At 37.4% G+C, this 15,044-nt stretch overlaps 1 protein-coding gene across 5 annotated transcripts in view; it reads right to left on the bottom strand.

The window, feature by feature from the left end:
• PIK3CB (phosphatidylinositol-4,5-bisphosphate 3-kinase catalytic subunit beta) overlaps positions 1 to 15,044 on the bottom strand; it is a 187,537-nt gene that overhangs the window by 47,849 nt on the left and 124,644 nt on the right. For 4 of the 5 annotated variants that reach the window (XM_032144371.2, XM_032144372.2, XM_058433364.1 and 1 more), the window contains 2 exons: positions 10,284 to 10,414; positions 7,535 to 7,585 (listed from right to left, as the gene is read on the bottom strand). In XM_032144371.2, coding sequence (XP_032000262.1) covers positions 7,535 to 7,585; positions 10,284 to 10,414 — 182 coding nt within the window. The remainder of the gene's footprint in view (positions 1 to 7,534; positions 7,586 to 10,283; positions 10,415 to 15,044) is intronic. The other variant, XM_058433363.1, reaches the window with a different exon arrangement.

Here is a 15,044-nt window from a genome sequence, read left to right as displayed (position 1 = left end):
CAGGTGTGGTGGCAGGCGCCTGTAATCCCAGCTACTTGGGAGGCTGAGGCAGGAGAATCACTTGAACCCGGGAGCAGAGGTTACAGTGAGCCGAGATCGTGCCATTGCACTCCAGCCTGGGGGACAAGAGCAAGACTTCGTCTCAAAAAATAATAATAATAATTATTATTATTATTATTATTTTAAAAATTAAAACAAATTTCTCATTAACATATTTACATTAAAATTCTGAATCAAGCTATATCCTATTACAATAAATAACTCATATAGGCTTAAATAACTAAACAAAACAGACTAGAAGATAATTCACAAATTCTCTATAATAGGTATCTTTGGGAAGCATTTAAAAGTTACATCTAGAATAAAGGTTCCCGAAAAACACAAATAAGCTAATCGTTAAGAGACCAATTTTCTGATTAGCATATCACTCAGGTTAAGCAGACAGAAAAAGGCAGGCAGGCAGAGAGACAGGCAAGCAGGCACACATACATATGTGTTCTAGGTGTTTTGCCTAAATCTCTTATTTATTCTAGTTATTGAGGATATCAATATATGACTTCTGTCCAGTATCTAAAAATATTAGCTACCTGGGAATAATTGACATAAAAGTTGGTAAGATAGGAAAATTACCAGACCCTGGAAAACTAAGTCAAAGGAAGTATGCTACATGCCCTCATGGTCATTGAAATGAAACGGAGAGTGAAATACACTCCATTTCATTTTCTTTAAGTAGAAATTAACACGCTGTGTCAAACCCAAGGAATCTCTTGCATAGTATCCGCCACTGACAAAGACACAAAGAAATATTATCTTCTCAAACATCAACTTTACAGGTTAGGGTTATGAGTCAAACACTCTTGTTTCTCTTAGGATTTCATTATAGATTCATCTTCCATTATGTTAGAAAAGGGTTTTGTTTGTTTGTATTTTGAGACAGGGTCTCTCTCTTGTCACCCAGGCTGCAGTGCAGTCGCACAATCTGGCTCACTGCAGCTTCAACCTCCTGGACTTAAGCGATCCTCCCACCTCAGCCTTTTGTGTAGCTGGGACCACAGACAAGCACCACCACATCAAGCTCATTTTTAAATTTTTTGTAGAGATGGGGTTTCTCCATGCTGCCCAGGTTGGTCTCGAACTCTTGAGCTCAAGCAATCCACCTGCCTCAGCCTTCCAAAGTGTTGGGATTACAGGCATGAGCCACTGTGTCCGGCCATAAAAAGTTTTATAAATTTTTTATAACTTTATTCCTATAAGATAATAATTTTTCCAAATGTTCTGTACTCCCTTTCAAATATCAACATTGAAAAAATATAAAAAACACGAAAAGCTTCTGTTCTAACAAGCTGAAGAATTCCAAGTTTTAATAAATTAAAGAGGATGCATTCTACCATATCTTCTTTAAGATAGCCAAAGATGAATCAAATAAGTAAACTCCAAATTCTTGGGATCTTGTAAGTAGGCAGATAGGTTCACTGTACTAAAGAAAATAAACATAAAAAGACTAATAAACACAAAAAGACCTAATTATAGTGGTTTTATATTTACAGATTCAACCTACAAAGGGTGCATAACTGGGTTTCACTAAAAAATGATGTCATTAGCCAGGCATGTTGGCTCATGCCTGTAATCCCAGCACTTTAGGAGGATGAGGCAGGCAGATCATGAGGTCAAGAGATTGAGACAATCCTGGCCAACATGGTGAAACCCCCATCTCTACCAAAAATACAAAAATTAGCTGGGCACGGTGGTGCACACCTGTAATCCCAACTACTTGGGAGGCTGAGGCAGGAGAATCACTTGAACCTGGGAGGTGGAGGTTGCAGTGAGCCAAGATTGCGCCACTGTACTCCAGCAACAGAGCGAGACTCTGTCTCAGAAAAAATAAAAAGATGTCATCAGAATTTGAAAATGAAACTCCTAGCCAAACCTGTTACTGCAAACAACACAGAATGTAAATTGTTCATGTCAGAGAAAGGCAGACAGCTGTTATGTTCAAAAAGCTAGCAGGCTGAGTATAATTTGGTGAATCTAAATTAGACCTCTACAGACTACTGTAAGTAAATACCCTGAAGACCTAGGAATAAGCTAAGTAGGGAGAGCAGTGGAGCTGCATAATTGTACTGTTTGTATTACTGAGGTATGAAAAGCACAACGTTGAATAATGCCAAGGTAAAAACTACCAAAAAGCCTAAAAAAACACAAAATATTAGATTATTTTATAAAACAACAAAAATCAGTAATGAAAAATTATACTGTACAGTATAACTGAAGAACTTAAATACATGTTCAAATGCTTGTACCAAAATAAAAGTGGTAGAAAGCAATGAAAAATCACAACCCTATTTTCTACTGTATTTTAAAAATCACAAACACACATATTATAATAATGATTACTGACCAAAATAAAACAAACGTCTTGCTATAAGCACATGGGAAAACACAAACAAAAACAAAAACCTATGATTCCTTTCCCTTCCCTATGGAAGGCCACAAACTCATCTGTCATCTTCACAAGGGCTGGAGATTCAGATGGCAGGTTAACAGTGTGCTTGCTGGGGACAGACAGTTGAGTTAATGAAGTGTTGCCCAGACATACAGACTTGACCAACACAAAGCAGTCAGGGATAATGAGGTGGAGACTACAAAGACAGTTATAAGACTAGAAGACTAATTACAAACAGGGGATTGAGCAAATAAGTAAATACAACAAAGTTAATAGAGATCCAGATTTCTCACCATTAGAAAAGGGAATTACAAATATGAAAAGACAAAGACTAGAAAATATACAGTGGGAATGGATCCATATTAGAGGTATTGATGAGAACTCATGGTCTTTAACAGATAGATAAATAAATATATCTCTGTGTATGTTTATTTTCCCAAACATATGGAGGTAAACAAATACATATTGTCTAGCTCTGTTTCACAAAAGGGCCTGGAAGCAACTGCACCCCTGCATTCTTCAAAGAGCACTTACTTACTTTATACCCAGGGGTAATGAGCATATCCAGGGCCTAGATCTTACATAGGCCAGGTACAGTGGCTCAGGCCTGTAATCCCAGCATTTTGTGAAGTTAAGGCAGGAAGACTGCTTGAGCCCAGGAGTTCAAGAACAGCCTGGGCAACAAAGTGAGACCCCTATCTCTACTAAAAAAAATAGAAATTAAAAAAAATTAAAAATAGCCAAGTATAGTGGCATGTGCTTGCAGTTCTAGCTACTCAGGAGGCTGAGGTGGGAGGATCACTTGAGCTCAGGAGGTCGAGGCTGCAGTGAGCCATGATCGTGTCACTGCACTCCAGTGTGGGCAACAAAGCAAGACTCTGTCAATCCATTCCATCCATCTGTTTGTTTGTCCGTCCGTCCATCCATCCATCCATCCATCCCTACATACTTTTCACAAATAAAAGGAATAAACTGAATATAAAAAGTGAAACTCCCCGGAGAAATGCCTGATTCCAAGGCTGGGGTAGGGAAAGTACTAGATGAGTGTGGAATACGCTGTTGTATCAGAAAGAAGGAAATGCTCAAAGAATGATAGAGACAAAGCAAAAAGAGACAAGAGACAGCTTAAATGGGCTCCCATAAGCCAGATCTGGGATAAATTAAACATTAAGATAAATGACAGCAACTAATTACAAATCATTGAATAAATGGAAATCACAAATCCATCTCCTATAAGTTAAAAAAAGAAGAAAGAAAAAAGAGATGAATGGGGGAGAAGAGGAGTTCGAGGCTGCAGTGAGCTATGACTGTACCACTGCACTCCAGCCCAAGCAACAGAGCAAGACCCTGACTCTAAAAAAGATAGATAGATAGATAGATAGATAGATAGATAGATAGATAGATAGATAGATAGATAGATAGATAGATAGATAGATAGATAGATAGATAGATAGATAGATAGATAGAAGAAGAAAAGCCTCTATCCTATGTTATAAGCCAACTAATAAATCCAAAAGGAAAAGCAAGATTTAAAATTGGCAACCCACTGCAGTTAACACTGATTCAAGCAAGATGTATTAGTGAATACAAAAAGAAGTGGGTGACAGCTTGATTTGAAATAGAATGTTTACTTAGTGTCAAAATACGCCCCCACAAAACCTTTATTTATTAACTTTATACTAGAAAAACCTAGCAGACACCGTACTAACCAAGGATAACAGTTAACTTCCAGAGTAGTGGTAAAAATTGATATTGCCTTCTGATAAAATGCAGTAAGAAAACTACACCTTTGCTTCTTTGATATTCACACTAAAAATGCGTAACTGGGATCCTAAACATGACAAAACATCAGGCAAATCCAAACTGAGGGACATTCTATAAAATAATTGGCCTATAGTCTTCAGAAATGTCAGTCACTAAAGATTAAAAAAAACAAAAAACAAACAAACAAAAAAACACTGAAGAACTGTTTCAGACTGAAGGAAACTAAATATACCTGACAATGAAATGCAACAAGTAACCAGAGGTTGGATCCAAGACTTATAAAGCACATGACTGAGAAAACTGGCTAAATTTGAATAAAATCTGTAGATTTGATAGAACTGAATCAGTATTATTTTCCTGACTTTCATGAATGTACTCAGGTTATGTATAAAAATGTCATTTTTTAAAGGAAATACTGAAGAATTAAGGGGTAAAAGGACATGATGTGGCCGGGCACGGTGGCTCATGCCTGTAATCTCAGCACTTTGGGAGGCCGAGACGGGCAGATCACGAGGTCAAGAGATCCAGACCATCATGGCCAACATGGTGAAACCCCATCTCTACCAAAATACAAAAAATTAGCTGGGCGTGGTGGCGCACGCCTGTAGTCCCAGCTACTTGGGAGGCTGAGGCAGGGGAATCACTTGAATCCAGAAGGCAGAGACTGCAGTGAGCTGAGATCATGCCACTGCACTCCAGCCTGACAACAGAGTGAGACTCTGTCTCAAAAAAAAAAAAAAAAAGAAAGAAAAGAAAAGAAAAAGAAAAATCTAATAGATACTAATAATTAATGCTATGGAATGTTAGAAAGGTATTTTTTAAAAAGTAGACCTATTCATACTCACATGACAATATCCACAAAGTACATTCAATGAAAAAAACAGAAACTATATATATAGATATAGATATTGTTTATTTTTAAAGGAGGAGATATTTACATATAAAGTTAGGATTGATAGCTACAAATTAAACTGTTTACAGTTAGCTCTGGAGAGGAAGGTAGGTGGGAGTCACAGACAGAAACTTTCATTTTTGGTTTACAATTTTTTTTTTTTTTAAAGATACAGGGTCTTACACTGTCATAACAGCCTCAACTTCCCAGGCTCAAGCTATCCTCCCACCTCAGCCTCCCAAGTAGCTGGGACTACAGGTCCATGCCACCATGCCCAGTTAATACTTTTTTTTTTTTTGTAGAGATGGGGTCTCACTATATGGCCCAGGCTGCTCACAAATTCCTGGGTTCAAGCAATCATCCTACCTTGGCCTCTCAAAGTGCTGGGATTATAGGGGTGAGCCATCACACCCATCCTTACCATTTATTAATTGTACTTTGTGCCTAATAAAAAACAAAGAAATTGTAAAAGTATATCAGACCTGGGCAAGATTACTGCATGCTCAGTGTGTAGCAAACTCTCTGATTTAGGTCAGGTACAAGTTTATGGTGGAAATAGTAAAAACTAATTCATTTATCTGAGGTTCAAGGAGCAATATTGTCTTATAAAGGGTAATGAGACAGGCACTTGAACGAAGACCTGCCTGTGCAATTATATCTCCTAAGCTTAAACTGTAATTATCTGTTTCAGTAATTGCCTAATAAGCTGATAAATTAACACCTGTAAGAAATTTGTTTTGTACCATTAAAGGTAACTAACTGCTCTTGCATTTGTCTCTTTTTAAAGTTTTTCTTTTATTTTTTAAATTGATACACAAACACACATTTTTTTAAACTAGTCTCTGAGATTGCTTCCACTTTTATTTTACTATTTTGCTTTTTTAATAAACTCTTACTTCTTAGAGATTCCAGGCCATTCTCAAGTCTACATGCTCAGCAAGAAAAAGCAGTCAAACAAAATGATCCTATCACACCAGCCTCATCAATTGATCATGCAAATTTTTATCAGGCCATATATGTAATTTAAGCTATTAAAATTTGCACAATGTTTACAAATTAAATTATTATCTGAAACTGTCTCCAGAAACCTGAATAACACAAAACTTTGGGAAAAAAGACAGAGAGGAAGAATTTGGCTACTATGGTCCCAAACTGGCCCAGAGTCTTTGGTAAACTATAAAGACTAGGAGCCTGGCACTACTGCTCTCTTTCCTAAGGTCAAGCATTCAAATTCAAAAGACAAAATTTAAGCCAAAAACACTAATAAGAAAGCAGTAGCAGATGACTCATGCTGAGAAACTAGGGAAAGATTCTGAGAGCTCTAATGGCAAAGGAGAAGACAGCCTAGGCCAGACATTTCACCAACTGGCCAAAATTAAATAGTGCTTTGATTCTGTGAGAATGGGAAAAACATACACATTGTCTCCAGTTTGCCTCCTAGTCTCTATAACACTGCCATGCTACAGGTAGAATGGCTTTGCTAAATAGACTTAAAAGTTGTAAACTGATGATGAGAATATTGGATTACAGCTCAACAAAGTCAAACTAGAAAGAGCCAAAAAATTAAATAAAAAAGCACAGATGGTATACATATTTATATATATATATGTAGATATAGATATATAGATGTAGATTTAGATATAAATATAGCAACCGAAGTCAACAAAGTAACCTAATTGTAGTATCTGCATAGAAACAAATGGGAATAGTATATGTGGCAGAGACTACTATTTGACCCTTAATATCCATTCTCCACTTCTTCCTTTAGTACTAGAATCTCTTACTCTTAGCCAAGCCCATGACTGACGGCCTGGCTAAAGACTGCACCTCTCAGATGTGCGTGTACTTAGGCACGGACAGTAAGATCTGGCCAATGACATGTAAGCAGAAATGATACATACTAACAATATCCTGAATAAGAACGGGGTGTGACCACTACTATTGTTTTTCCTGTTCCTGCTGGCTGGAATATAGTAAAGTGAGAAGCTGAAGCAGTAATATTAAACCATGAAATAGAAAATACATGTTAAATATGGCAGAGCACTAAGATGGAAGAAATTTAGGTCACTTGCATGATGATGTGTGTGCCTATTACTAAAACTGCTTTGTTACCTGAGAGAAATACAACCTACTCATTAAACTAAATAATATTCGCTATGACAGCATTGTTAATCTATGAGGTGCTGCAGAATCCCTTATAGATTACCTGCTAAACCTGTACTTGTATCAGAAAAGGGCTTGCCCACTGAACCCAGATCACCCACAAATTGGGCTGCCATTTAACAAAACACTATTATGTGCATACTTACCCACACTCACAGACTGTTCTTGCATATGAGTTATGGTCTTCTGTGAGTTCATTACTATGAGGCAAAGGTACCTAATAACGCGCACAACTCCATAAGAAAGGGTCATTTAAAACTCTTGATACTTACTGACACATTAGCACTATCACTGCTTGCAATCTCAGCTGCCTTTTCAATAATCTGTTTAAAAAAATTAAAGAAAATGAATTTTGGCTCTCATATTTGTAGAATTTTAAGTGTAAATGACTACATTTGTACTTAGACTACATAAGATCTGGCATTGCTATGCTTTGTAACAGAAACATGAATTTTAAAAGCAAAATCATGCTTCTCAAGTGCTTTAAACTCTTGACAACAGGGAAATGATGGTATTGCTATAAGGGATTATGACTCCTAGGAAGCACTAAAATTGTCTGGAGATAAAATAAGTACCAGCTAGCATATATATATGTCAAAAATTTTCTTTTAAATATAAGTAAATGTATTCTAGTTAAGAAGACACAAAAACATGTAAGAGTTACTAAATTGTAGAATAAGCTTTTGTCATTATGTTTTTTCTTCAATTAACAGACACCAAAAGTAGAAGTAATGACAATATATCTAACTTGTACAATTGAAGGAGATCAATAAGCATATACTTATTTACACATTTTTTGTTTGTTTTTGAGATGGGGTCTATGTTGCCCAAGCTCACCTTGAACTCCTGGGCTCAAGCAATTATCCCACCTCAGCCTCAAGCAGATGGGACTAAAGGCTGCTGTCCCTGGCTTATATGTATTTAAAGACTAAAATCTCTATCCCAAACTGATCTTCTTCAAGAAAGACTCTCCAAGGGATTAGAAAGGCAAAAAAAAAAAAAAAAGTTTAATGACCATTTGCAGATGACTGGAGCAATGGTGAAATAAAGCTTCTCTTGAAATATTCTTTAAAAATACTTATATTTGCAAATACAGGAGGCTATATTTGTAAAAGTACTTCAAAAAGCATTTCATTTGAGCCAAAAGAGCCTATAACTGTTGAATACACATCATAACCGAACATGATAATAGTCACAGCTAAGACTATTAAATGCATCACGAGTAGCTACAGCTTATGGATAAATTTCTATCAAAGGAATAACTAAAGACACTACATAAATGTATTGGATGAGTCAAAATGTAGCTTTTTCTACTCAGTGTAGACTAAGGTATATGATTCTTGCCATATTTGAAATTCCTATTATAAGCACAAAATTTAATTTGGTTGTAAATTATTGTTCAGAAAAACATGTTTAAAAAACTTGAAATAAAAAATTACTTCTTAGATGGATAAAATCCAATTATAATGAAAATGAAGAGTGAATTACATAAATTTAATTTGCTAATACTTTAAATGTACAGGTAGATTAATTTAAGTATGTATAAAGTATAATATCAATCTTCAAAGGTAGTTTGTACTCAAGCGGATTGAGGAAATTAAATAAACTTCCAGCTAATTTTCTGAACTTTTTTTTTTCTCCAGAGACAGGGTCTCTCTCTGTTGCCCAGGCTGGAGCACAGTGACATGACCATAGGTCACTGCAGTCTCAAATTCCTGGGCTAAAGTAGTCCTCTAACCTCAGTCTCCAGAGTAGCTAGGACTATAGGCACATGCCACCACACCCAGCTAACTTTTAAATTTTTGTACAGACAAGAGTCTCTCTAAGTTGTCCAGGCTATCTTGAACTCCTAGCCTCAAGTTATCCTCCTGGTTCAGACTCCCAAGTTGATGGGATCACAGGCTGAGCCATGGTGCCTGGCTCCTAATTTCTGAGAATTTGTTCAAAGATTTCCTTACAAAAATCAACACTACCAGGTGCAGTGGCTCTCACTTGTAATCCCAGCACCCGGGATGCTGAGGCAGGACAGTTGCTTGAGGCAAGGAATTAGAGGCTCAATAATTGTGCCACTGCACTCCAGCCTGGATGACAGAGAGACACTCCGTTTTTTAAAACAAAAAACACCATGCCAAACCTAAAGATAAAATATATGACAGCTCAGCTCTCTTAGCATGTAAATTACCATAGCCCTATATTTAGCCCCCTTAGATAATCTCCTCATCCCCAAGACATGCAGTATGTATATTAAAGAAATATATTTAGAAATGAAGTCCTTACTATAGATTCTATAAAATAACTACATTAGGAAGCACCACTAACAGACATATTCAACAAAAACCAATTGTTCTTTGAGTATCAATTCTAATACAGCAGTGTATACCTTTAACATTTGAAACAACATTTTATATATTCAGAGTTACATATGAATATATTTACAGCCCTTTAAGGGCCTGAGATATTAAAAAATAGAACAATTATGATTTCTTCATTTTATAAATAAGAAAAGTGAACTCCAGAGGTGCCTTTTCTCTCTTTTTTTTTTGAGACGGAGTTTTGCTTTTGTTGCCCAGGCTGGATGCAATGGCACGATCTTGGCTCACCGCAACCTCCGCCTCCCGGGTTCAAGCGATTCTCCTGCTCAGCCTCCCGAGTAGCTGGGATTACAGGCACGTGCCACCATGCCCAGCTAATTTTGTATTTTTAGTAGAGGCAGGGCTTCTCCGTGTTTGTCAGGCTGGTCTCAAACTCCCGACCTCAGGTGATCTGCCCGCCTCAGCCTCCCAAAGTGCTGGGATTATAGGCGTGAGCCACTGCGCCCGGCCTGGAGGTACCTTTTCTTACTTAGTGATAAAACCAAAACTAACAGAGTTAAGAAGGCTCCCTGATCCATGGTCTTCCCACTCAACAAAGCTGTCACTCTATGGGAAGTTTTGAAAGAGACAGATAGAGCTTAAACTGTATATAGAGGAATTAATCATTCAATTATTTCATGCATAGTGGTCCTTTAAATAATTAGCTTACCTTATCGAACGGGGGGTAATAATAAGGTTGTTTTTTATTCTCTGGAAATTTAACATGCAAAGCAGTTGCATTTTCAGTATATGGATTTGTTTGAACAGTTCCCATTGGATTCAACATCTCTTCGAGTTCATCTAAAACATGCAAATAATTTTGGTTCTTAAAAAATGTCTTTAAAACTAAGCTTTAAAAAAGCTGTAATGGATCTCCTCCCATGAAAATCACCTTAGAAGTATGTCAACTAAATAAGTGTGACAGATAATTCTATCAGTAATCCTCTAATTTTCTGTTAATGCTTGGAACAAAATTTCAGTGTGAGTTTGCATACATCTTTTAAAAACGAGAAAGTTAACAAAACTGAATGGCTCCTTTACCTCTTAATTCAAATTTAGTTCTCAATCTTGAAAAGACTTTAATTGGAACTGCTCTCCCTCCATCAAAATTAGGTGGCCCATAGAAACTATAATCTCATCACTATATATGGACTTCTTAATCACATGTAATCTGGTTTTCACGGTTGTCACAATAACCAAATTAGTATTTTAAGTCATCAATGACATTCTTCTTATCAAATCTAATGATAATGCTCTTTATTATCCTGTAACTGCTGACAGAAAATATTTTCTCTGGTAGCCTCTGGAATACTCCATTAAGTGGCACTCCTTTTACCTCACCAACTGCTTCTTTCTTCAAGGTACTCCTTCCTTTTCCAACACCCTAAATATGGTCAATTCACAGAACTGTGTGTGTGATTTTAGCATTTCAGTGTAGTTAGAAAACTCTGGAGTTTGCATTATATAAATTTTTTATTTCACAGATAAGAAACTCATGATGAGAAAATAGAGTTAGGTGTACAATCTAAGATCTCCCCTCTCCAAAGTAATTTTTCTTTTCTTATACTGACTGTAGTACAGTTGTTCTCTCTGTATCTCCTAAGGAAAAAAAATATCAGCTCTACTCTACTTAGGTCTAATGTTCATAAAGTATGCACACTCAGAATTATCTCCTAAAGATGGAAAATCTTTACAAGTTTTCATTCCTTAATTCTTCGTTCATCTTTTTAAATATTTTCTCACCTCACGGACTCAATTTTCTTTTTTTCTTTTTTTTTTGAGACAGGGTTTCTGTCACCCAGGTTGGGGTGCAGTGGCATGATCTTGGCTCACTGCAACCTCCACCTCCCAGGCTCAAGTGATCCTCCCACCTTAGCCTTAGCTTCCTGAGTAGCTGGGACCACAGGTGCATGCCACCATGCCCGGCTAATTTTTTAATTTTTGGTAGAGACAGGGTTTCACCATGTTGCCCAGGCTGGTCTTGAACTCCTGAGCTCAAGAGATCCACCCAACTCAGCCTCCAAAAGTGCTGGAATTACAGGTATGAGCAATCACACCCAGCCCAAACTCAATTTTCACCTGGATGGAGGCAACTCTTTTTGTTTATCTTACTGTTTTTTAGAGACAGGGTCTTGCCACATTGCCCAGGCTGGATACAAACTCCTAGCCCCAAACGATCCTCCTGCCTCAAGCACCTGAGTAACTGGGACTACAAGCACACACACCACTGCACCTGGCTCAATTCTAATAATTTATACAACTCTAGAGCTGATTTCTCAGCAATTTACAGTTTCATACTTCTGCTCTCTAGTACTATTATAGTTTTGTCCTATCAAATGCAACCTAACTGAAATCAAATTTAGTATTTTAGTACTTATTAGCCCCAAATATAGAGGTAATCCTTCAGCCTTGTTCAAAAGTGGTCAGAAAAAAAGGCACTCTTTTTCTGTGTGTATAGGGAGACAGAGTCTCACTATGTTGTCCAGGCTGGTCTCAATCTCCTGGACTCAAGTGATCCCCCGCCTCAGTCTCCCAAAGCATTGGGATGATACATGTGAGCCACCATATCTGGCAAAAAAAAGGCATTCATATATACTACACATGGAGAGTAAAATTGAGGAACAATTTGTAATTATAAGAATTATAAATTTATCTATTCTTTGAATCAATAAACCCACCTCTAAGGAATTTATCTCAGATATACACCTGTACATAAGCAAGGTTATTCATTACAGTAGCACTGTTTGAACTATCAGAACACAATTCTGCTTAAAAAAAAAAAAATCTAACAGTCCAGGCATGGGGGAAAAACAGTTCTCTACATACGTAGAGAAGATATGGTGATATGTAGATATGTAGATATGGTGAATAAAGCAAGGAGCAGAACATTATATAGAATGTGTCGTTTTGTGTAAGTATAGAGAGAAAAACAGGAATCGACATTTGTATTTCCTAGTCCACATAAAAAAATTATGGAAAGTTAGGAAAAAAAAAAAAATGTGATTATATACCTTGTAATGATGACCTAGGGACTCTGGATGGTACATTATTTGTAGTTTCTTTGCTTCTTGCTTGCCCCTACTGGGTTAAATGTAACAATTCTAGAGCTGACATATGCAGAACTAATTGTGTTCATTTATTATTTTTTATCATACATTTTCTCAGAGAGGAAGTCAGGTTCATAGTATTACGCCAAGTTAACACCACCAAAAATTGTAATTTTTACTAAAAATACTAGTCAAGTTGGTTGGTGATTCTGGAGAACATGTGTGAGTCTAAATTAAGATTCTCAAGAAAGTACAGTATTTTGCTGCTATATTTTATTGTATTGTGAAAGTTTAGTTCCTCCTAAGAAATATGTCAAATAGGCTGGGAGCAGTGGCTCATGCCTATAATCCTAGCACTTTGCGGGGCTGAGGAGGTGAAAATCACTTGAGCTCAGGAGTTCGAGACCAGCCTGGACAACATGGTGAAACCCTGTCTCTACAAAAAATACAAAAAAAAAAAAAGCCGGGTGTGGTGGCATATGCCTGTAGTACCAGCTACTCGGGGGGGCTGAGACGGGAGGCTCGCTTGAGCCCGGGAGGGCAAGGCTACAGTGAGCTGTGTTCAAGTCACTACACTCCAGCATGGGTGACAGGGTGAGGCCCTGAGCCAAACAAACAAACAAACAAAAAGAAATACGTCAAATATACACAGCTCTCCTACATTTGGGGAATAACATAATTAGTGAAAATTGTTAGAGGTACATGCTGGAGAGGATAGGAATAGAAGGACACACACACACACACACACACACACACACACACACACACAATTAGATTGCAAAGAGTTTATAGATATGTCAGTAAATGATTATCCAAAAGTAATTTTTCAGGTGACAACTGCTAGTACATGAACATTTTGAAATGTCACTTACAAAGCCATGAATTAAAAAATTCAAATTCAAATTAGTTCACAACTTCACTAGATATATCAACAAACTATAAAGACAGGAAAAAAGAAAAAGAAAACCACTATTATAATACAAGATTTACACTAAAAATTCCAACATTTGGGAAAGCAGTATAGACGAATGGGAAGATTTGAATAGTCTTTCATTCAAATCCTAGGTTTGAAACAGCTATGTAAGACTAACTTATTTTCTCTGAGCTTCACTTATCTGTAAAAATGGAAATAAAACCATCTACCTCATTTGATGAGGGTATTTTGAGTAGTATTTGAGAAATAAAAGCGTGTGGAAGGTGCTCCATTTACCTCAAATTTCAGGCTAAAGCCAACTAAAGAAAAAGTGTTTTAGGCCAGGCGCGGTGGCTCACACCTGTAATCCCAGCACTTTGGGAGGCTGAGGTGGGTGGATCACGAGGTCAGGAGATCAAGATCATCCTGGCTAACACGGTGAAACCCCGTCTCCACTAAAAATATAAAAAATTAGCCAGGTGTGGTGGCGGGCACCTGTAGTCCCAGCTACTGGGGAGGCTGAGGCAGGAGAATGGCGTGAACCCAGGAGGTGGAGCTTGTAGTGAGCGGATATTGCACCACTGCACTCCAGCCAAGGTGACAGAGCGAGACTCCGTCTCAAAAAAAAAAAAAAAAAGGTGTTTTTACTATTTCTCCCTAATTAGAGATGTTCCTTCTACTCATGAAGAAAGCACAATTAGGAGCAACAAAGGTTATTATAAAGAAGACACTGTTCCTTATGAGAATTTCTCAAAAAAAAAAAAAAAAGAAAAAAAACCTACAAAAAATGCTGAAAGCAACACACATTCATTCAAATAAGAAATATATTCAGAAATATGGCCAGGAGCGGTGGCTCACGCCTGTAATCCCAGCACTTTGGGATGGCTGAGGTGGGCGGATCACCGGAGGTCGGGAGTTCCAGACCAGCCTGACTAACATGGAGAAACCCCATCTCTACTAAAAATACAAAATTAGCTGGACGTGGTGGCACATGCCTGTAATCCCAGCTACTAGGGAGGCTGAGGCAGGAGAATCGCTTGAACCTGGGAGGCGGGGGTTGCAGTGAGCCGAGATCACACCATGGCACTCCAGCCTAGGCAACAAGAGCGAAACTCCGTCGCAAAAAAAAAAAAAGTTTAGTGTATTTCATTCCTAAATATGGAGATGCATAAGATTTAAAGACAAAGCTACCCATCACAAAACTTAAAAGTTATGTTCCATGGCGAGACTAGACAATCTGTAATGAGCTAAATGAATAATCTGTTAACACTAGAGTTAACTTGTTACTAGCAAAATAATGGTACATTATTTGTTGGAAGTATGTTTAAAATACTAACTTGTTAAAATAACCATTTAAAATACAGGCCAATAACAGTGGCTCATGCCTGTAATCCTAACACTTTGGGAGGATCATTTGAGGCCAGGAGTTTTGAGACCAGCCTTGGCAGTATAGCAAGACCTTGTCTCTACA

This window comes from Hylobates moloch, unplaced genomic scaffold (assembly GCF_009828535.3).
Source record: "Hylobates moloch isolate HMO894 unplaced genomic scaffold, HMol_V3 SCAFFOLD_22, whole genome shotgun sequence".
In the NCBI taxonomy this organism is placed as follows: Eukaryota; Metazoa; Chordata; class Mammalia; order Primates; family Hylobatidae; genus Hylobates; species Hylobates moloch.
The sequence above is the reverse complement of the archived record's forward strand: the minus strand, read 5'-3'. Positions and strand labels throughout refer to the sequence as shown.